The sequence below is a fragment of the Haliotis rufescens genome, unplaced genomic scaffold (genome assembly GCF_023055435.1).
Source record: "Haliotis rufescens isolate VD_foot unplaced genomic scaffold, xgHalRufe1.0.p SCAF_5, whole genome shotgun sequence".
NCBI classification, from domain to species: Eukaryota; Metazoa; Mollusca; class Gastropoda; order Lepetellida; family Haliotidae; genus Haliotis; species Haliotis rufescens.
This window is the reverse complement of record NW_025964223.1, coordinates 12,559,565-12,582,201: the sequence shown is the minus strand read 5'-3', so window position 1 is coordinate 12,582,201 and position 22,637 is coordinate 12,559,565. Positions and strand designations below refer to the sequence as shown.

At 40.9% G+C, this 22,637-nt stretch overlaps 1 protein-coding gene across 10 annotated transcripts in view; it reads left to right on the top strand.

Annotated features, from left to right (window-relative positions):
* Positions 1-22,637, top strand: part of LOC124138229 (diacylglycerol lipase-alpha-like) — a 177,374-nt gene that overhangs the window by 113,795 nt on the left and 40,942 nt on the right. For 7 of the 10 annotated variants that reach the window (XR_007218346.1, XR_007218345.1, XM_048384140.1 and 4 more), the window contains exons 4-6: positions 381-555; positions 7,285-7,326; positions 13,705-13,789. Coding sequence is in view for 8 of the 10 variants with exons in the window: in XM_048384140.1 (XP_048240097.1) it covers positions 381-555; positions 7,285-7,326; positions 13,705-13,789 (302 nt within the window). In the remaining 2 variants the exon portion in view is untranslated. The remainder of the gene's footprint in view (positions 1-380; positions 556-7,284; positions 7,327-13,704; positions 13,790-22,637) is intronic. The other 3 variants (XM_048384141.1, XM_048384152.1, XM_048384154.1) reach the window with 1 other exon arrangement.

Sequence of the window (22,637 nt, the reverse complement as noted above, 5' to 3'; positions counted from 1 at the left end):
GGATACCTTTAACATTATCATAACTGGTCCAGGCTCGCTGGCTTGTGCTAATTACCATCTCTGTATGGGAGAGGATGGTCCAGAGTATTTATAGAAAGGCTATATAACCCCTGGATAATAGAGGATGAATCTATATTTAAGTAACAAGGGGTGGTGGAGTAGCCGAGTGGTTAAAGCGTTCACTCGCCACGACGAAGACCCGGGTTCTATTCTCAACATGGGTAAAATGTGTGAATGCCATTTCTGGTGTTCCCGCTGTGATATTGCTGGAATATTGCTGGAATCTTGCTAAAAGTGACAAGTTTTACATGGCTATGATGATTTGTAAATGAAGTACTCTCATAACTGAAGTGTCTACTTCATGTTTTAACATTTTACAGGTGTGATCGTATGCAACTGGTTGGTGATGCTGATAGTGATCGTCTCCCTTTGGTGCACGTTTGACTCAGCAGGCAGAAAATGGGTGAAGATGAAGAAATACCAAGACAGCCTAAAGGAGAAGCGACGAGGGAATCGCAGGATCTCTGGGAGTACTCGCAGGAACTGGCGCCAGAGGTATACACTTGGTTTACTTACTTTGTAAGTGGGACTAACTTCAGTTATGAGATGGTATGTTTGAAGTGCTGCATCTCCAATTAGTTATGACAGGGCTCCCACAGGTGAGAAATTAGAAATTCTCTCAAAATAAAACTCATGAAGTTTTGCAGAAGGAATTTTGATTTGTTAATTTCATAAGGTTTGTGGCAAACTTTAGTGAAGAAAGAGTTTTTTTCTTGATTTTACAAAGGGTATTATTTCAAGAACAAAGCCTTTCGGTCTTTTTCAAGTTGTGGTATTTAGTTGTGGGATTCCTCATGGCCTTTGCTGATTTTTTCTAATTCTGTTTTGTTCCTTGGATGTCCTTGAATTGTCTATCCCTCGGGGACTATGATTTGCAGCTAACTGGTCAATAGGAAATAAGCATGTACAGGAATAGGCTGATAGATGCTGGACCGTTGTAAGTCCACATGATTTACACACACACACACACACACACACACACACACACACACACACACACACACACACACACACACACACACACACACACACACACACACACTAGGGCTGGGATGGGTAACTTGGTTACTGGGGTACTCGGGTTCGGTGGGTACTGAGTAGGACCCGGGTACCCACAGGACCACCTGGTACTAGGGCTGGGACGGGTAATTCGGGTCAGGTGGGTACTGAGTAGGACCCGGGTACCCACAGGACTACCCGGACCCATGGTTACCCATGTGATATATTGTTTAATGGCAAAAATTATCTAGAACTCTATGGTTACATTAGAAGTGACTCATGTTTGCATTGCTTTCTAACCATGCATGTAATCTTTCTGACTTTACTCAGCATATGTCTGGATAAAGATAAAGCTTCAGTCAACATGCCCAGGTCATTTTATATATTCATCTAAATACATTTTGTCAGGGGTATGGTCAAACTATTCCCAATCGGACAGTAAATCTGGACTCGTCCCAGCCCTAACACACACACCTCCTTTACACATGCACACATACACAAAATCACAACAATACCACAACACACACAACACCAACAAAACACACACACCACCACCACAACACACACACACAACCCAAACACCACCACAACACAGACAAACAACACCAACACCACCACAACACACACACACAACCCCAACACACACACACAACCCCAACACACACACACACACAACCCCAAAACCACCACAACACACACACAACCCCAACAACACCACAACACACACACACAACCCCAACACCATCACAACACGCACACACACACAACCCAAACACCACCACAACACACACACACAACCACAACACCACCACAACACACACACACACACACACACACACACACCACCCGAACAACACCACAACACACGCACAACCCCAACACCACCACAACACACACACACACACACACACAAGGGGCGGTCGGGTAGCCTAGTGGTTAAAGCGTTTGCTCGTCACGCTGAAGACCCGGGTTCGATTCCCGACATGGGTACAATGTGTGAAGCCCATTTCTGGTGTCCCTCACCGTGATGTTGCTGGGATACTGCTCAAAGTGGCGTAAAACCATACTCACTCGCTCATTCACACACACACACACACACACACACACACACACACACACACACAACCCAAACACCACCACAACACACACACACACACACACACACACACACACACACACACACACACACACACACACTTAAAGATGAAGCATCATATATATTTGGGATAGTTAATTTTAATTGATAATTAATTGATAATATTTAAGAAAATATCAGAAACATTATTTTCTCGATACAATACATGCTAGATATATACATACAATAGTTAATAGAGTCAGGTGATTCTGTCACGACTGCACTTCACATCCAAAGGTTTTCATCACTCAAAGTCTGAGTTGTTAAGTTGCCTCCCTTCTGTTTGTTCATTTGATGAATGATTTGTTGATTTGTGCAGGCATATATCCTAGAGCTTTGTTGAATGCATTTGATTTTAATTTTACAATATTTAGGATGTTTTCTTTTATTTGATGTGAATTGTGCATGTTATTTTCACATTCTGTTGTTTTGAATTTGACATGATGTATGTATGTCAGATGTGTATATACTTTCTTTATGTAAAACAGAATATGATTTTGTGCAAACATGAGACTTTTTTTACGTTTTATCATAACTAGATTGTAGTAAAAGAAAGAAGTCCTTGTGAAAAGTACTGGACTGTGCATCTCAAATAATGATTAAGTGGAACAGATCATGCTTGGTTGCATATAGCACAATTACTGTATTGCGTATAGCACAATTACAGCATTACCGGTACTTGTTACTTTGGGGTATAGCGTGTGCAGGTGTCTTGTGATTGTCTAGGGGATTCTAAGTGTGTCTAGGGCTTGTATGGGTGCCCCCCCAGAAGTTGTGTATCTCATGATTAACTTGGGGATTCTGAGTGTGTGTAGGACTTGTCTGGGTGTATGGGTGCCCCAGAAGTTGTGTATCTCATGATTGACTTGGGGATTCTGAGTGTGTGTAGGACTTGTCTGGGTGCCCCCCAGAACTTGTGTATCTCATGATTGACTTGGGGATTCTGAGTGTGTGTAGGACTTGTCTGGGTGCCCCCCAGAACTTGTGTATCTCATGATTGACTTGGGGATTCTGAGTGTGTGTAGGACTTGTATGGGTGCCCCCCAGAAGTTGTGTATCTCATGATTGACTTGGGGATTCTGAGTGTGTGTAGGACTTGTCTGGGTGTATGGGTGCCCCAGAAGTTGTGCATCTCATGATTGACTTGGGGATTCTGAGTGTGTGTAGGACTTGTATGGGTGCCGCCCAGAAGTTGTGTATCTCATGATTGACTTAGGGATTCTGAGTGTGTGTAGGACTTGTATGGGTGCCCCCCCAGAAGTTTTGTATCTCATGATTGACTTGGGGATTCTGAGTGTGTGTAGGACTTGTCTGGGTGCCTCCCAGAAGTTGTGTATCTCATGATTGACTTGGGGATTCTGAGTGTGTGTAGGACTTGTATGGGTGCCCCCCAGAAGTTGTGTATCTCATGATTGACTTGGGGATTCTGAGTGTGTGTAGGACTTGTCTGGGTGTATGGGTGCCCCAGAAGTTGTGCATCTCATGATTGACTTGGGGATTCTGAGTGTGTGTAGGACTTGTATGGGTGCCGCCCAGAAGTTGTGTATCTCATGATTGACTTGGGGATTCTGAGTGTTTGTATCTCCTGTAGAACTTGTATGGGTGCCCCTGGGAAAATGAAGATGATTGATCAATGTGAAGAAGAAATCTGCTTCAAAGGATTTCCATTCAGATGTACAAGCTTTCCTCAGTAATTCCAATTCTGTCAGCCAGTGTGTTTCAATCATATTAAAAAAGGATTAAAAAGTACCTTCATTTCATTATGGCTCGTTTCTATTTTTCTAAAAAAAAAAGGTGTTTCCAATCTCAACAGTATTTGTTTTTTATTTCCCTCCAAGCTATTTGTTCCTTCCTACATTCTTCTCGCCGCTTAATTTCCTGCATTTCTTACGCAGGAAAGGCTAGTCTCTGTTTCTTGGCAACATTGGTTTAATGAAGAATTATTTTTTCCTCCTAATCTCAGTGACATGTAACAACATTTTTTGGGTTCAAATTGGATAATCCGGTTGAGAATAATGGTGTGTGAGTTAATCAAGTTAGGATCAGCTTTGATTTAGCCTGGTGATGGAAGAGGGTGCACAAACCTACAGCAGAGGAAGCACCTCAAGTCTGGTGGTCGCCTTGAAAACTTCTTTGAAAGGATTTGACCTTTTCTACTTTGTTCGTGGTAGGGATTGCGATGGAGGTGATTTATTTAGTATTTTTGAGAAATTGGATATTGGTTTTTCAACAATTCTTATAATCCTATTTTTGGTCAAGTCCTGTCCTTGAATCTCTTTATTATGATGGTGGGTATTATGACTGCTTTCTCATTAAATCAAGGGGGCACGGGTGGCCCATTCTTCTCAGGAGCCGCGATTCGCTGTGAAGAGTTGCGTCCCTTGGCCACGCCAGAAACCTTTGATTGTGGGTTCGAATCCCAGTTCGCCCCGCTTATGTTTCTAGGTTTGTCAGCACCATACCAGTGCTCATGGGTTTCACCGAAGTGGTAAACGTCTGAGACCTGCATCACTTTGGGCTTTCCTCCCACATTAAGCTGACACGCCGCGATATAACTGGAATACTGTTAAAAGCGGCGTTAAACCCAACTCACTCACTCATTAAATCAAGTGGATATTTAGTCATATTTAGATATATGCTGTAAATTCCTGATGGTAGAAAAAAATATGTAGAAATCATCTGCTTTAAAACCTTTATCACTTGCTCTTTCAACATCAGGAAAGGATGTTAGCTTTTGTGCTTTTAGATGGTGATTGTTGAAAACAGGCTTGTCATTCAATAGAAACCCTTTGACACAAGTACAGAAAATTTGAATTCTTGAAATGTACTTGAATTTGCATGGGAATGAATGTCTGTGGATGACATGCTAATACTGTATGTTGCCATCAGACAGAGATTCCAAGTTAGAATAGGTCGCAGCTATGTTTTGCTCATGCTCTTTACCACTGGTTTTCCTTGCCAAGACTTAATGAGGCCACTGTGATATAGTTTACTTACCATAGAAGACACCTGAGGCGTGTTCAGGAGGGCGGGCAATTGCGATAGTACGCATGTGCACACTGTTTAAGACAGATGACTGCACGATCACTCTCGTTTACTCGCGGTCAAGCCCGGGAGGTAGTTCGCCTTGTAATCCAAGATGGTGTCACACATTGTACAAATCTTTCCCTTTGACTGGAATTGAACCGATGTCCAAAGAATAATCTTTTAGACTTGATCAACAATTCAAAAGTTTCATTGCCTTTTTAATGTATTGACCTGTGAAGATCTGTATAGGGAATAGGGGTTCAGCAACCCACGTTAAATGAAACTATGCTTGTCGTAAGAGGATCGGGAGGTCAGGATGTCATCATATCCCATATTCCGTTGATCAATGCTCATGATGTCAATCACTGGATTGTCTGGTCCAGACTCGATTATTTACAGACCGCCGTCATATAGCTGGAATATTGCTGAGTGCGACTTTAAACAACACACAAACAAATAAATAGTTTCAATATTATAAATAAACACTTTGTTATAATGAACACCAAAGTTTGAACCCATCATACTTGTGATGAAATTTAAAGGGTGAACCTGTTACACTTGTGGATGGGGCTGTTTTGATCCCCAGCGACGCCATTTTGGATGCTGTGCCGTGAGAGCGAGCCTGCGCCTTCCGTTCAAGAAGGACTCGTATTGCCTCCCTGCTCTCTCATGCGATCGCCCGCCTATCTGAACATATCTCTGGGCAGTGTCTTCTTGTTGGTTGCGGGAAGGGTTCTTCGTCAAGATGGACAGGGTCTTTTGGGGGATGGGCTCTTGGCCGATGTGGGCGCCGCCTTTTGGTGGATGAAAGATGGGTTCTTGGTTTGAGTGAGAGGATGGGTGAAATCAATGGTGGGTCCCACTTCTGTACTGGTTAGCTTGCTAGCTACTTCTTCTGTTTTATGAGAGATGTGCACAAGTGCGGAAACAGTTATTTATGAACATGGCTCAGCTTGTCACAGACTGGTAGAGCTAAGAAGATGGCGCTCCCTCCGGTGTCCATGACACCATTGTGCTCCAATTAATGCTTCTGGATAACATGAACAAATAGGTATGGATTTTGATCAACTTTGGTATATACAGAGACTTTCATAAAAGACAGGTCAGGTTTAGTAATGAGCGTGATGAGATGATGGCTACAAGTTGTCCTTCTTCTAGTTCCATTCATGACTTTAAAAAATATTGGGGGCGGTCGGGCAGCCTAGTGTTTAAAGCGTTCGCTCGTCACACCAAAGACCCGGGTTCGATTCCCGACATTGGTACAATGTGTGAAGCCCATTTCTGGTGTCCCCCGCCATGATATTACTGGAATATTGCTAAAAGCGGCGTAAAACCATACTTACTCACTCACTCACTCACTCAAAAAATATTGATGGTTTTCACAAAATAACTATGTAGATATGGTTGTAAACATGAAAAAAGGATTAAAATCTAAACCATATGAATACAGTCAACAAAATACATTTGATTGGGTTCAAAACAATATTCTAGAGAATTAGGCTTCGGTAGAATTTGAAACAAAATAAATTGCAGGTAATGTATTCTACACACACATGTGGGCGGTGACGTAGCGTAGTGGTCAAAGCATCGCCTGTGACGCCGAAAACATGGGTTCGATTCCTCACATGGGTACATGGGAAGCTCATTTCTTGTGTCCCCCGCTGTGATATTCCTGGAATATTCTAAAAGCGGCATAAGACCATACTCAGTCACAAACTTATGTCAAGTTAATTGCCATCCAAATTTTTCAATATCAAGGTCAGAGGTCATATGAGGCATCTGATTCCATGAAAGTAGTTTCTGGAAGGTAATATTGACAAGTAATGATGAGTGAAGAAAAAATGTGACATGTTGATAGGTCACATGACTTTTTGAGGAAGTAGGCTGTTATGTGATGCAAGGGACAGCACATAACCCAGTTGAGCACAACTCCGAAAGAATTCTGGTTTCGGACCTGACTGGTTTGTGTATACATATCTGACATATATCAGCCATTGTTTTGTTTGTTGATCCTGAATGCTTTGTCTTTTCTGTTTGTGATTCTATTTCTGTTTGCTTCCCAGGTCTAGGCTAATAAAGGAATTTTTCCATCAAAAGTTCCGCAGGTATCAGGTTTCGCCATCCTATCTCCTAGACAACAACATAACTGTGCTATCTCTCAAAGATTCTATCTCTCTCTAACATTTCTCAAGTCATACTAATTGTAGATGTCAGAGACTGCAGATCTATAAAGCTATATGAATCATCCTCAGGTTCTAACAGGTATATCTGTTATCAAGAAATCGTGAAAATCTGTTGTCCCCAGGAGTAGAATCAGCAAGCCCAAATCTACTTCCAGAATGAACAGATTCGAGTGATTTTTCAGACTAATACCACATGGTTGAATTAATATTTCTCTATAAGTTTGCATCATGGCCTATTGTTGTGTCATTTTAACTTGCTTTAAATGCACATTCAGAACGGCCAGGAGCGGTGGGGTAGCCTGGTGGTCAAAGTGTTTGCTCGTCATGCCTAAGGCCCGGGTTTGATTCCCCATATGGGTACAATGTGTGATGCCCATTTCTGGTCTCCCCTGCCGTGATATTGCTGGAATATTGCTAAAAGCGGCGCTCAGAATGGCCAGTGAATTCCTGGCTTAGCATCAACAGCAAGAACAATGAGTGACATCATCATGACACTTTGTTTGCCTGCGAACACTATCTAGTTTAGTGAAGCAAAAGCACTATTTTTAATAATTAACAGTCTCTGAATTCTTCAGTGTTAAATGACCCGTGAAGATTCCGGGGTAGAATAGGTCTTCAGCAACCCATGCTTGCCGTAAAAGGCGACTACGATTGTTGTTAAAGGCGACTAACGGGATCGGGTGGTCAGGCTGGTTGATGCATGTCATCGATCCCAATTGGGTGGATCGATGCTCATGATATCAATCACTGGATTGTCTGGTCCAGACTCGATTATTTACAGACTGCCTTCATATAGCTGGAATATTGCTGAGTGCGGCGTTAAACAACAAATCAATCAGTCAATCAATCAATTCAATGTTATATGGTCTAGTGGCTGTGTGTGAGCAGAGATAGTTATTGTCCATATCATTCTAGATGAACAAATAAATAAAAAAGCATACAAAGCACACATGTAATAATTTCATTGAAGTTGGAATACAGCCAGCATTGTTGAGATCAGTGTTAAATAATGTTACAATTGTAATGATGTCACAATCGTAACATATCACAATATCAGTGTTGCCTTTTTTGTCTCTGAGCTGCGAATAGCCGATGTGGCTTAAAGCAACATTTACTCACCCCTCTTGTCTAATTTTACACTGTTACACAACAGTGTATCATAATGTGTGAACAGCAAGGAGATTAATACATTTGTTTCCATATCCCAAAATTTTCTGCCTAATATTTGAGACTTTTTGTATGTTAAAACACAAACCTTCCACTCCTTGTTTCACAAAATCAATGACGGGGGCACGGGTGGCCCCGTCGTCTAAGGCGCCACGATTCGCTGTGTAGAGTTGCGTCCCTTGGGCACGCCAGAAACCTATGATGTGGGTTCGAATTCCGGTTCGCCCTGATTATGTTTCTAGGTTTGTCAGCACCATACCCATGCTCGTGGGTTTCAACGAAGTGGTAAACGTCGGAGACCTTCATCACTTCGGGCTTTCCTTCCACATTAAGCTGACACGCCGCAATAAAACTGGAATACTGTTAAAAGTGGCGTTAAACCCAGCTCACTCTCTCACAAAATCAATGACACACACTCAGGTAAGTCTCATTATAAATATGCCAGGTGGTATCTGAGGATGATCATCTCTGCTGAGCTATTGTAGAACTGCTGTCATCATGACTGGTGTATTATTTATAGAGTATCTTCTCACTATATGACGTGGACATTTCAAACCTTCAACCATCAGGTCCTCGTTGAAAATTGTTTACCTTGATGTAATTAATATTGTAGTTGTACTTTCGTCTGCAACAGTTTCACCCTCACTGTCCCCTATCTCGTAATGTAGTGTGTACTGTGTGCATTGGATGGCAGTCCTGTCTCTCCGTGACAGTGCTGGCAGCTGATGCCGTTTATACTTGTAAAGACCTGGGTGAGAATAGATCTTTTGCAACCCATGCTTGTCGTAAGAGGCGATTGATGGGATCGGGTGGTCAGGCTCATTGACTTAGTCATGTCATCATATCCCAATTTTGTGGATCGATGCTCATGATGTAAATCACTGGATTGTCTGGTCCAGACTCGATTATTTACAGACCGCTGTCATATAGATGGAATATTGCTGAGACGGCGTTAAACAACAAGCACACAAACTAATGCTGTTGTATGCCTACTAACCTCACACATGGTGGCTCCTGACTGATAGAGTACCTAGGAAACTGGAGATGCGATGGCGCTACTTTCGTTACATCACTCTCTCTCTCTCTGTTCAGCTTTTAATGACAAAGTATATTGCAAATTGCCATGGCTTGCTTCACTTTAATATGCCTGAGATATAATTGATATGTTTTCACATTTGTTTTGGTATGTATGTGTTGTGTTAGTATCAAGTACTGGTGTAGCAGGAACTCGGTGAAGGTCAATGGAATACTTTAAGTGTATTACCAAAGATGTACATCTGTATGTCTATGCTATCACCTTCTCGTGTCTCCATCAGTGGAAAACAATTCACATATGTTTGTATGCCAATTGCACTGCTTCAAAAGTCTCTTGTTTGTCCCGTTGCTCTGTTAATGATAATAGGCTGACATCACCCAAAAATATTGTTCATTAATATTATCAAAAAGCTTTAAATCTGGAAATCATTGAGATTGAAGACAAAATAAATTTCCAGTACTTGTGGTTAGAAAGTGTCAAGAATGGCTAACATAGGGATTGCCTGGTCTAGAACTGGTGGCAATGACGAGTATGGATAGTACTTGGATTGACACCACCAAAGAACATCTGGATAGTACTTGGATGGGTGACCACCAAAGAACATCTGGATAGTACTTGGATGGGTGGCCACCAAAGAACATCTGGATAGTACTTGGATGGGTGACCACCAAAGAACATCTGGATAGTACTTGGATGGAGAACACCAAAGAACATCTGGATAGTACTTGGATGGGTGACCACCAAAGAACATCTTGATCGTACTTGGATGGGTGACCACCAAAGAACATCTGGATAGTACTTGGATGGGTGACCACCAAAGAACACCTGGATAGTACTTTGATGGGTGACCACCAAAGAACATCTTGATCATACTTGGATTGGTGACCACCAAAGAACACCTGGATAGTACTTGGATGGAGACCACCAAAGAACATCTGGATAGTACTTGGATGGGTGACCACCTAAGAACATCTTGATTGTACTTGGATGGGTGACCACCAAAGAACATCTGGATAGTACTTGGATGGGTGACCACCAAAGAACATCTGGATAGTACTTGGATGGAGAACACCAAAGAACATCTGGATAGTACTTGGATGGAGAACACCAAAGAACATCTGGATAGTACTTGGATGGGTGACCACCAAAGAACATCTTGATCGTACTTGGATGGGTGACCACCAAAGAACATCTGGATAGTATTAGGATGGAGAACACCAAAGAACATCTGGATAGTATTTGGATGGAGAACACCAAAGAACATCTGGATCATACTTGGATGGGTGACCACCAAAGAACATCTGGATCGTACTTGGATTGGTGACCACAAAAGAACACCTGGATAGTACTTGGATTGACACCACCAAAGAACATCTGGATAGTACTTGGATGGGTGACCACCAAAGAACATCTGGATAGTACTTGGATGGAGAACACCAAAGAACATCTGGATAGTACTTGGATGGAGAACACCAAAGAACATCTGGATCATACTTGGATGGGTGACCACCAAAGAACATCTGGATTGTACTTGGATGGGTGACCACCAAAGAACATCTGGATCATACTTGGATGGGTGACCACCAAAGAACATCTGGAAAGTACTTGGATGGAGAACACCAAAGAACATCTGGATAGTACTTGGATGGGTGACCACCTAAGAACATCTTGATCGTACTTGGATGGGTGACCACCAAAGAACATCTGGATAGTACTTGGATGGGTGACCACCAAAGAACATCTGGATAGTACTTGGATGGAGAACACCAAAGAACATCTGGATAGTACTTGGATGGAGAACACCAAAGAACATCTGGATAGTACTTGGATGGGTGACCACCAAAGAACATCTTGATCGTACTTGGATGGGTGACCACCAAAGAACATCTGGATAGTATTAGGATGGAGAACACCAAAGAACATCTGGATAGTATTTGGATGGAGAACACCAAAGAACATCTGGATCATACTTGGATGGGTGACCACCAAAGAACATCTGGATCGTACTTGGATTGGTGACCACAAAAGAACACCTGGATAGTACTTGGATTGACACCACCAAAGAACATCTGGATAGTACTTGGATGGGTGACCACCAAAGAACATCTGGATAGTACTTGGATGGAGTACACCAAAGAACATCTGGATAGTACTTGGATGGAGAACACCAAAGAACATCTGGATCATACTTGGATTGACACCACCAAAGAACATCTGGAAAGTACTTGGATGGAGAACACCAAAGAACATCTGGATAGTACTTGGATGGAGAACACCAAAGAACATCTGAATTGTACTTGGATGGGTGACCATCAAAGAACATCTGGATAGTACTTGGATGGAGAACACCAAAGAACATCTGGATAGTACTTGGATGGAGAACACCAAAGAACATCTGGATAGTACTTGGATGGGTGACCATCAACGAACATCTGGATAGTACTTGGATGGAGAACACCAAAGAACATCTGGATAGTATTTGGACCGAGAACACCAAAGAACATCTGGATCATACTTGGATGGGTGCCCACCAAAGAACATCTGGATCTAGCTTGGACGGAGAACACCAAAGAACATCTGGATCGTACTTGGATGGGTGACCACCAAAGAACATCTGGATAGTACTTGGATGGAGAACACCAAAGAACATCTGGATAGTACTTGGATGGAGAACACCAAAGAACATCTGAATTGTACTTGGATGGGTGACCATCAACGAACATCTGGATCATACTTGGATGGGTGACCACCAAAGAACATCTGGATAGTACTTGGATGGAGAACACCAAAGAACATCTGGATAGTACTTGGATTGGTGACCATCAAAGAACATCTGGATCGTACTTGGATGGGTGACCACCAAAGAACATCTATCTAGTCTAGAAATATTGTTATCTTTTTTTAAAATATGTATCCACAAAATGAAAAATATATAATCCACATGGAGCGCAGAACAATGCTTAATGTTCAAGAACTGAGGCAATCAAGACTTGCCCAATTGTTCAAGACTTGAGTTGGATTCCTTTTTAATATATTCACTAGCGACTGAGAGAGAGACTTATTCTGCCATCACAATCTTAGCGGTAAGACAACCGTAACTACTATATATTAACATGGCCTATGACAGATGTAGCACTTAGATCAAGTTTTCAGTAACAGGAAGGGACTTTAAGATGTATGAAGCAGTGGTATATGTTACACTTTAACATTTTCTGCACTTTTTAACCCATAAACACTGTCATGTTTGTTCTGTTTAATTAGTACCATCCTGACCTTATTATTGATACTCTGTTTAATACATTGTTTTCAGCAAGTAATGAATTTCTGTATGTGACTTATGTACCGTTTAGTTATTTCTGAAACACTCGTTATGCAGCATGGTGTTTGAATCATATTTTGATATTTCCTTGTATTAATGTTGAATCTATTTTGATCATGAAATTGAAAGTATTTTGATCATGAAATTGAAAGTATTTTGATCATGAAATTCAAAGTATTCTGATCATGAAATTCAAAGTAAATTTTAACTTTATTTGTGGAGTCCTTAAGTTGGCTTGGAAATCAGTTTGCTCAATCTTCCTGTAAAAAATGGAGTGTTATATTCAGGGGTAATGAATTCTGAAACAAACTAATTATATGTCCACAAGCATTTTCAGCAGGATTAAATTTAATCTGAAATGTTGCTACCAAATACAGCATGTTACTTTGTGAAAGAGATAAAATAAAAAAATATTTAATCTGGCCATTATGGTATTATAAATTCCAGCAGACACATTTGATAAGGCCAGATGCAAGTAAAATCTATTTTTATTTGGGTTTCTTTATGTCAGAAGAAACTTGCATGAATAGTTGCAGATTTGCATAATAATATATGTATCTTGAAAAAAATAGCTGTAGATCTAGCGTCAAATGATTTTTGAAAATATATTTAATTTCAATAAAAAAATAATCAGTTTCATCAACTGCTGCATATAACTGAATGTAGAAAGACGTCTATCAAAGGTTTTTTTAAGCTCTTTCGTTTAAATTGACATTATGCCCATGTGTTAGTATGCAGTGTCCATGTTGATGTGATTGGTGTTGGTGTGTGTTTACAGGAAGGCATTCCGAGCGTACGAGGAGAGTTGGGACCGTCGTCTACAGCTGCTGTGCTGCTGTGTGGAGCGCAAGGGAAGGAACAGGGTAGGTGTTAATAAAGGGAAATAACTCTTGTGTACAAAGGGAGATAACTATTGTAAACTTAATTCTTTTTCAGAAGAATCAACGTACATGTCATTTTGAGTTCATGTCCTGACATTTATTTGACCAAATAATGAATGCTCCCTTCTTCAAAATACACAGCTCCTCACTACCTTATGTCCACGGACCGCCTCTGGGGTCTAGTGGTAGAGTGTACACCCGAAGAGCGAAAGGTCCAGGGTTCAATTCCCGGCCACGTCATACCAAAAGATGTTAAAAGATGGTACTTGTTGTTACCCTGTCTGGCACTCGGCATTAAGGGGCTAAAACAAGGACTGGTCGGCTCGGAGTCAGTATACTGTGTCTGAGTGGGGTATTCATGTTAAATTGCGGCATGGTATCTCAGTGAGCTAGCACTATAAATCGGCATCAGTCCGGACTAGTACAAGCAGCCACACACACACACACACACACACAAACGTGCATGCACGTCGCTATATAAGTGCAATAATCTTGAACGTGACATTAAACCCCCTTTCACCGTACCTCACCTTATTTCCTCAGTATCAGTGGTTTCATGTAATGTATGTAGGTTTTGAAGGCCTTTCCATGTCCTTTGACATACCGTTTCACTGTGTAGAAATTGTGTTTTGTTTGTTTTTTTGCATTCCACCACTCATTATAGGTTTGGTTGTCATGGAAACAAGTGTTTTCAGTGATTTATCATGACATCATGTCTTCCGTGACCCACCTGTTTGAGTACATGAAAAATGAGAGTGCTAGGGATAATTACAGAGAATTGTTAAGTTTTTTATGTACAAAGTTAAAACCTTTGACATTCTTTTAGTTCAAAATTAAATTTCCGGATAACGAATACTCTCAAAAACAATCATGCACACATCTGAAAACAGTTGATGTTGTTGTCCGAATTTGTATGTCCTAAATCTGACAGCTGGAAACAATTGAAGGTCATTGGCAAGTGACTCTGCAAAGTTGTCTTCTCCCTGTCCTTTATGAGTGAATATCAAATTTGGTCAATATCCATCATTTTGTTATCATCTAGAAAATCCCTCCCAGGTTCGTTTGAGTCAAGTGTCAAGTGACAATGTGTGACATTGTGTTTGTTGATATTGACTGATCTGGCCGACATCTTCTTGAGTCAATGTCATCATGAACCGTTCATTAGGAATTCAGAGTTAGAATACGCTGCAAGGAAGCGATGCTGGTCGTAAGAGGCAACCAAATTGATTGGTTGGTCAGGCTCAGTGACTTGGTTGATAGTGTGTCATCATACCGTGACAACGTGGATTGTTGGTCATAATATCGATCACTTACTCAATTTTTAGCGGGCCGCTGTCATAAAGCTGAAATGTTTCTGAGTGCAGCGTTAAACAAAAAAACAAAAAAACACCCTTGGCCAATCAAAGATTTTAGGAATGAAAGCAAGATCCATTTTATTCATGTGATAAAGAGGCAGTTGTCTAACATTTTAATTTTTATTAATACGTTCATCCTTAATGTGTCACTATTTTAAGGTCAAGGTTGCACTGTGAGTTGACCGGTGTATTCGACCGTGAGTTTCTGGGGACTTGGAGTACTTGATACCTGTCTTTTAGTTTCATAGTGAGATTTTGAGTCATAAACTTAGAAGATCAAGTGTTATTATTACAAGTGTTTGGCATTAAGATTAAAGGGAGGGAGAAGGTTGTTTCTGGTTGTTCATGTGATGCAAATTCCTTTTTCTGGTTTTACTAGTTAGAGGTCACAATTGGAACGTTTTGATTGATAGACATTAGCATACTTTAATATCCCATGTAAACAAGATTTGGATCTGAACGCTGTGACCAGAAAGTTTCCTTTGATCACACAAGGCCTGCAGGAAAAAGCAATTAAAGATTTAACAGAAGCTGCCATGGCCTCATTGATTTTGTGGATATTGTCTGCTCAGACTGTTAAATTGGGGTGGTCTGATTTGTACAGGACATGTTTGCTTGAATGCCTATCTGGGTCTGTGATTGGAGGCTGCTTCTGATGACAAGTTAAAGGTGCAACAACAGAATTGTGTTGTTATTCCCAAGTTGAAATGAACACTCCTCTGATCAATAAGGGGCGGTGGGGTAGCCTAGTGGTTAAAGCGTTCGCTCATCAGACCGAAGACCCGGGTTCGATTCCTGACATGGGTACAATGTGTGAAGCCCATTTCTGGTGTCCCCCGCCGTGATATTGCTGGAATATTGCTAAAAGCGGCGTAAAATCAAACTCACTCACTCACTCACTCACTCATGATGTTCTCAGCAATGGTACTGGTAATCTGGACCAGGCAAACCAGTGAGTGAAATCATGAGGGATCAAGTTTTTGAAGACTTAGTCAAAGTTATTCCTGGAGGAATATTCATATTTAGCCTGTACATAACCAAAGCTTGACCAGGCAAACCAGCGTTAGAAATTGGCACTTTTAAGTCCTGTAGTCCTTGTCAAACTGCCCAATAGTTAAGGTATCATAAGGATGTGTAGAAATTTGCCTTTATTACGGGTTTTGCTATATGTTATCATTATAAGACAAGTGGACTTTCTACTGCTGCAAACCAGTGACTGAAAACATGAGTCTGAATGTTGTTAAATGCATCATTCAGCAATAGTTTTGCTGCATCAGTGACAGAAATCATGAGCAGTGATTACACCATCGGTGACCAATCAACCAAGTCACCATACATGGCCACCTGATTCAATGTATTCACCCTTTCAGTATAGTTTTACGCCTCTTTTAGCAATATTCCAGCAACATCATGGTGGGGGACACCTGAAATGGGCTTCACGCATTGTACCCATGTCGGGAATCGAACCCAGGTCTTCTGCGTGACGAGCGAACGCTTTAACCACTAGGCTACCCGACCGACTCCAATAGAAATGAGGTCAGAGGTCACATGATAATGACTTAAAGGGCAGGCTGTATGATGTTGTACTAAGAGCATTTTAAGCTACCATGCCATCGTAAATTTGTCCAATATAATGGCTGTGGCAGACAAGGACTACGACATCTGATCACCAAACTTCAAAGGGTCCAGAACTCCGGTGCCAGGGTAATCAGTTCTAGTTCTACAAGGGAACAGAAATTGGTCATATACCCCCAGTGCCACTGACATACAGAGTCCAGGTCAAGATTCTGACACTAGTATTTAAGGCACAGATTGGACTAGCACCCACATATAGCAGTGAGCTCGTGAAAGACCCAATTTCATGCACCGACACCTTTGGGGATCGAGGCTTTGCTGGACAAGTACTGTGGAACAATCCTTAAGATTATCTCTGATGTATTCAAGACTTGTCTTCCTTTAGAATTCAGCAAAAGACTCACTTCTTCAGACAGGCATACCATTGAATCACTTGTCAGAGCTGCATGTTGTTTTCTTGATGTCCTTGAGCAGTAATAACAAACTGGAGACAGGCGCTCTACGAATTATTACATCAGGCGTTCTACGAATTATTACATGTATTATTATTATTGTTGTTGTTTGTTTTTGTTATTATCACTACTACTACTACTACTACTACTACTACTACTACTACTACTACTACTACTACTACTGATACTACTACTACTACTACTACTAAAACTACTACTACTACTACTACTACTACAGGATTTATCAAGCTTGGCTACATTGTGTAGTGTCACATGGATTAGTGTTGGAAATTAAGAGGATCATATCAATTCTCAATGTGTAAACTGGACCTGTGGCCTATATTACTTCTGAATAATCTACTGCTAAACCATTTTGAACTTTAGGACTAAGACAAAAGCTCTGATTTTTTTCCTTATTTTGAAACACTGTTGATTTTGTATTTGTTATCATTTCACAGAGATCTTTGAACAGGACACATGTGTATAGTAAATGTCATAGTTTAAGTTTGAATTCCCACATCATTTAGAACTCTGATAAGATTATGGAAAATACTTGGAGATCGGCTCTTGCTCCTTTAACCTGGCTGTTGTAATTCTCTGGAGGTAGTCCCCGCCTGAGACAGTCAGACACTTTGATCCTGAGTTGTCTACTGTTCTGCCTCCATAATTGCCTGGGTTTGTGGGAGGGATTGACACTGGTGGTGGTCATTTGTGTGGAGGCTTCAGACTGAGGGCCTGCGGGAGGCTGTACATAACAGCCCTGTATAGCGACTGTAGGTGTGGTAGTTGTAGTTGTGGTAGTACTAGTAGCTGTAAGAGAAGTAGTGGTAGTAGTAGAAGCTGTAGTAGAAGGAGTGGTAGAAGTGGTGGTGGTGCACTCATGAGTAGGAACTGTGACAGAAGAAGCTGTAGTGGTAGTAGTGGTGGTGCACTTGTAGGAGCTGTAGTAATAGTAGTAGTAGAAGTAGTTATGTAGTAGTAGTAGTTATGTAGTAGTAGTAGTAGTAGTAGTAGTAGTAGTTATGTAGTAGTAGTAGTAGTTTGTTTGTTTGTAACTCAGCAATATTCCAGCTATGTGACGACAGTCTGTATATAATCGAGTACGGAACAGATGTTTCAGTGATTGACATCATGAGCATCGATCCACGCAATTGGGATACGATGACATGCTTCAACCAAGTCAGCAAGCCTTGCCACCTGATCCCGTTAGTCGACTCTCAGTAGTAGTAGTAGTAGTAGTAGTAGTAGTAGTAGTAGTAGTAGTAGTAGTAGTAGTAGAAGCTGCAGTGTAAGAGGGGAATAGAAGCAGTAGTAGGAAGGTTGTTGTCATCGTCAACTTCATCACAAATTACCCATGTCCAGGGTCTATTCTGTGTTGTCCGCCCGGAGAGCGGAAGGTTCAGGGTTCGATCGCCGGCCGCGTCATACCAAAAGACGTTAAAAGATGGTACTTGTTGTTACACTGTCTGGCGCTCAGCATTAAGGGTCTTAAACAAGGACTGGTCACACACACACACACACACACACACGCATGCATGTCGCTATATAAGTGCAATAATCTTGGACACGACATTAAACCCCATTTCACCTCACCTCACCTATTCTGTGTTGAGGTATATCATGATTGATATATGACCATATTATTTTTTTTGAAATAAAAAAAGGCAGCTTTATTAAACCATTCACTTTTGTCAACTTAAATGGAATTTTATTCGCCCCTACTGTTGGACCTGTCCGAATAACGTAGTTTCCCAAGTCCTGGTACAGTTCACAGTACCCATCTACAGCAAGGGAATCTTTTCCCTCCTAAACACCATCCCACTTGATGCAGGTCCCCCTTCCCTGAGTAGCTTACAGCATGATGAGCGTCTCCAGTGATTTATTCACAACTAACTGTTTTGAGGCTCTAAAAAGACTTCGATTCTCGATAAACTCAGACCTACAGTTTCAAAATACGCACCAATATTTCTTCCGCTGAGCTCAATAATCCTGCCCCTTTGCTTGATAGGTGAGACTTATCAGTGCCTGAATTGTGGGTCTTCATTCAACGCTTATTGAGGTTTTCTGCTTGATGTCTTGCAGCCAAGGACACTTAATCAGTAACCACGTCCTGCTAGATAAAGAAGCCAAAAGGCAAGGAGAAAGTTCACTTTTTCAAATGAGAATGTTCAATTTTTTTTTAGCAAGTATTGGATTTAAATTTTTAATTTTGGAATGACGGCTTTGTTTTGTGTGTGTGGTAAATCAAAAGACAGAAGTCTGCTTGTTATTTTGCCTTATTTGTCATTATAATTGTATTCATTAGAATCCAATTAGAAAACTGTTCTTTGCTGGATCAAGATGTATAGATTAGTAAAACACAAATATGTCCATCTTGTGTAGTAAATCACACTGCCTTGAGGCCGTGCTTAGATAACAAAATATCAAGATCTTCAAATTAAAAGTCCCAGTTGAGACAAACTCTGAGCGATACAGATGAATAATAATATATTTTTGACATTCACCGACTGATACATGGTTGAAAGTACAACGTACTTAAGTATAAGTACAGAAAAATGTGACTATGTTTGTCGTAAAAGGCAACTAATGGGATCAGGTGGTCAGGCTTGCTGACTTGGTTGATGCATGTCATTGTGTCCAAATTGCATGGATCGATGTCAATCACTGGATTGTCTGCTCCAGACTAGATTATTTAGAGACCTCCGTCATATAGCTGGAATATTGCTGAGTGCAGCGTTAAACATCAAACAAACAAAACATCTTTGAAATATATGCATTAAAATGACAACCATAACCACTGAGAAAGATAACAAAGCCTTCTGTGACAGAATAAAATACCTTTATCTATGTAGCTGTAAAAATAACGAAATCCTGCATTTTAGACAAATTAAACCCTACCAGCTGACCAAAAACATTTTAAGCCAAATGTGATTAAGAAAGATATTGTGCAACACAAGTGTGTTTTTATATATTTCTAATGTACAAAAGGTTTTCAAACTAAACTAAAACCATTTGATGTGTTATGAATAACCATGAAATGTATTGTTTTACCTTTTTTGCATCATTGTAGACCTGTCTGTATACAGTGTATGCTAGGAATTTACAATTTATACCATTCTGACAAGAATTACCAGTATGACAAGGGATGTCATGTATTGTGCTTTAAGACAGTGTACAATGGAGGTGTGTCCGTTGGTTGGTTGTTTGTTGTTTGTTATTTGTTGTTTAACGCTGCACTCAGCAATATTCAAACTATATGACGGTGGTCTGTAAATAATCAAGTCTGGACCAAACAATCCAGTCATTGACATCATGAGCATCAATCCATGCAATTGGGATACGATGACATGCATCAACCAAGTCAGCGAGTCTGACCACCCGAATCCGTTAGTCGCCTCTTACAACAAGCATAGTCAGCTTTTTCAGAAAGAATGGTTTGCTGAAGATCTGTTCTACCCCGGATCTTTACAGGTTGTGGAGCAGTGTCAGACTGACTTCTAGACACTGTTGCTGCCTCCATCACACACATATTTCAGTTCACGAGCTGGTGGCTCATTGCATACTCCTGCACTAGAAATCTGCAACAGGTTCTCCATAGCATTTTGATTTCCCTTGAGCGAGACTTTGTGCAATTTGTTCAAGACAAATTGGAGGATACTTTTCGCTGGAAACTTAAAAAGCAGAAATTCTTGCTAATGACTTCTGTAAATTCGGTAAAGCCATTTACATTACTTTGTGTTTTGGTATGTGAAATGACAAAGCAGTGATAGTTGACAATTGACACAGCAATCGTCACATGTCCCTTCAGTGTGTTTTCACACCAGGACTGCACGACAGCAGAGTTGAGGCACCCAGCCTATAGAATATACATTACATCACAGGATCCTTGTTGCAATAATTGGGGGCACAGGTGGCCCAGTCGTCTAAGGTGCCGCGATTTGCTGTGCAGAGTTGCGTCCCTTGGGCACGCCAGAAACCTATGATTGTGGGTTCGAATCCCGGTTCGCCCCGATTATGTTTCTAGGTTTGTCAGCACCATACCCATGATCGTTGGTTTCACCGAAGTGGTAAACGTCCGAGGTCTGCATCACTTCGGGCTTTCCTCCCACATTAAGCTGACATGACACGATATAACTGGAATACTGTAAAAAGAGGCATTACACCCAACTCACTCACTTGTCGCAATAATTAAAATGTCTACAATTGTACCTCCTAATTAAGAGTGCCTTACTTCATCACAGATTCAGAAATTAACACTTGCCTGTGGGTCAGAGGCTAAAAGAAATTACCTCAGGCTATTAAAATAATAATTCTACTAGCCCATAGGGCCCGTCATTTTTTTGACACATAAATTGTCAATCTTTATGTTACTTATTCCCCCTGTCAAATCGCTGCACATGACATTTTACACAACCTTTCGAGTCTTTCTTGTAATGAATAATGTACACAATTTCCGAGTTCACACGACCTTTAAGGATTAGTAACCTTCTACCAGGCAAGCAGCAAAAGAATCTCCTGTGGGCTTGTTTGTTTTTTAAGTTAATTTCCATCCCTGTCAACAAACACGAATGGATACTATATTTTTGAATCTCTGAATCCTCCACATTAGGGACTCACAAAGAGAGGTATGCTGAAAATGTCATTGCTTTTTGGGTCAAACAGAAGTAGATCGTACAAAAACAATGTATAACCTGAGAACCAGACATGAAAATCTATTATATCACCTTACATTGTATTACAAGCTTCTGATTGGTTAAGGAACAGGCAATCACTTTCCATGTAGCCCGCGTTAACTCGGTGAAACAGCAGACATATATGAATGTCTGTTGGTAAGATAAATTCTTTTGGCCATATTGTGTGACGTACCCTGTGTGTGAGCCTATGAACACGGCTTGGAGTAAATGGTCTCACAGACAGGGTACATCACATGACAGCTCATAAAGAACGCTCTTCCAGACTTGTACTAGTTTTCTAACCAGCCCACACCATGGATACATATCCGTGGATGCTGTTTCAGCAGTTTCATGGGTGTTGGTTATTTGAGGAGATGTATACTCCACCTATCTGTCATGTGAGCTGTGATGGTGGCCTGACTGACACCTGGAGTTCCTGTATACAATCTGTTGACGTGATACATTAACCTGGGGATGATAGTCTGCCCTTCCTGGAGGAAATGAAAATAGACACCTGGTATATTTCCACATCTGCCATCCTGCTGTTTTGCAACTACAGTGAACTGTTTTTAACCATCACGCTTATAACAAACTTATTTTTTAGTCCTGCATGGCCATTTGCTGTATATATAGGCTTATAATGAGCTAGGTGTTACAATGAACTAAAATTAGTGGTCCCTTTGAGTTTGTTATAGCCGTAGTTTTCTGTATATTCTTGAATGTGGAAGTTTACTTGGCATAGAAGAACAATGATTCCTCCTACATGTACATGACA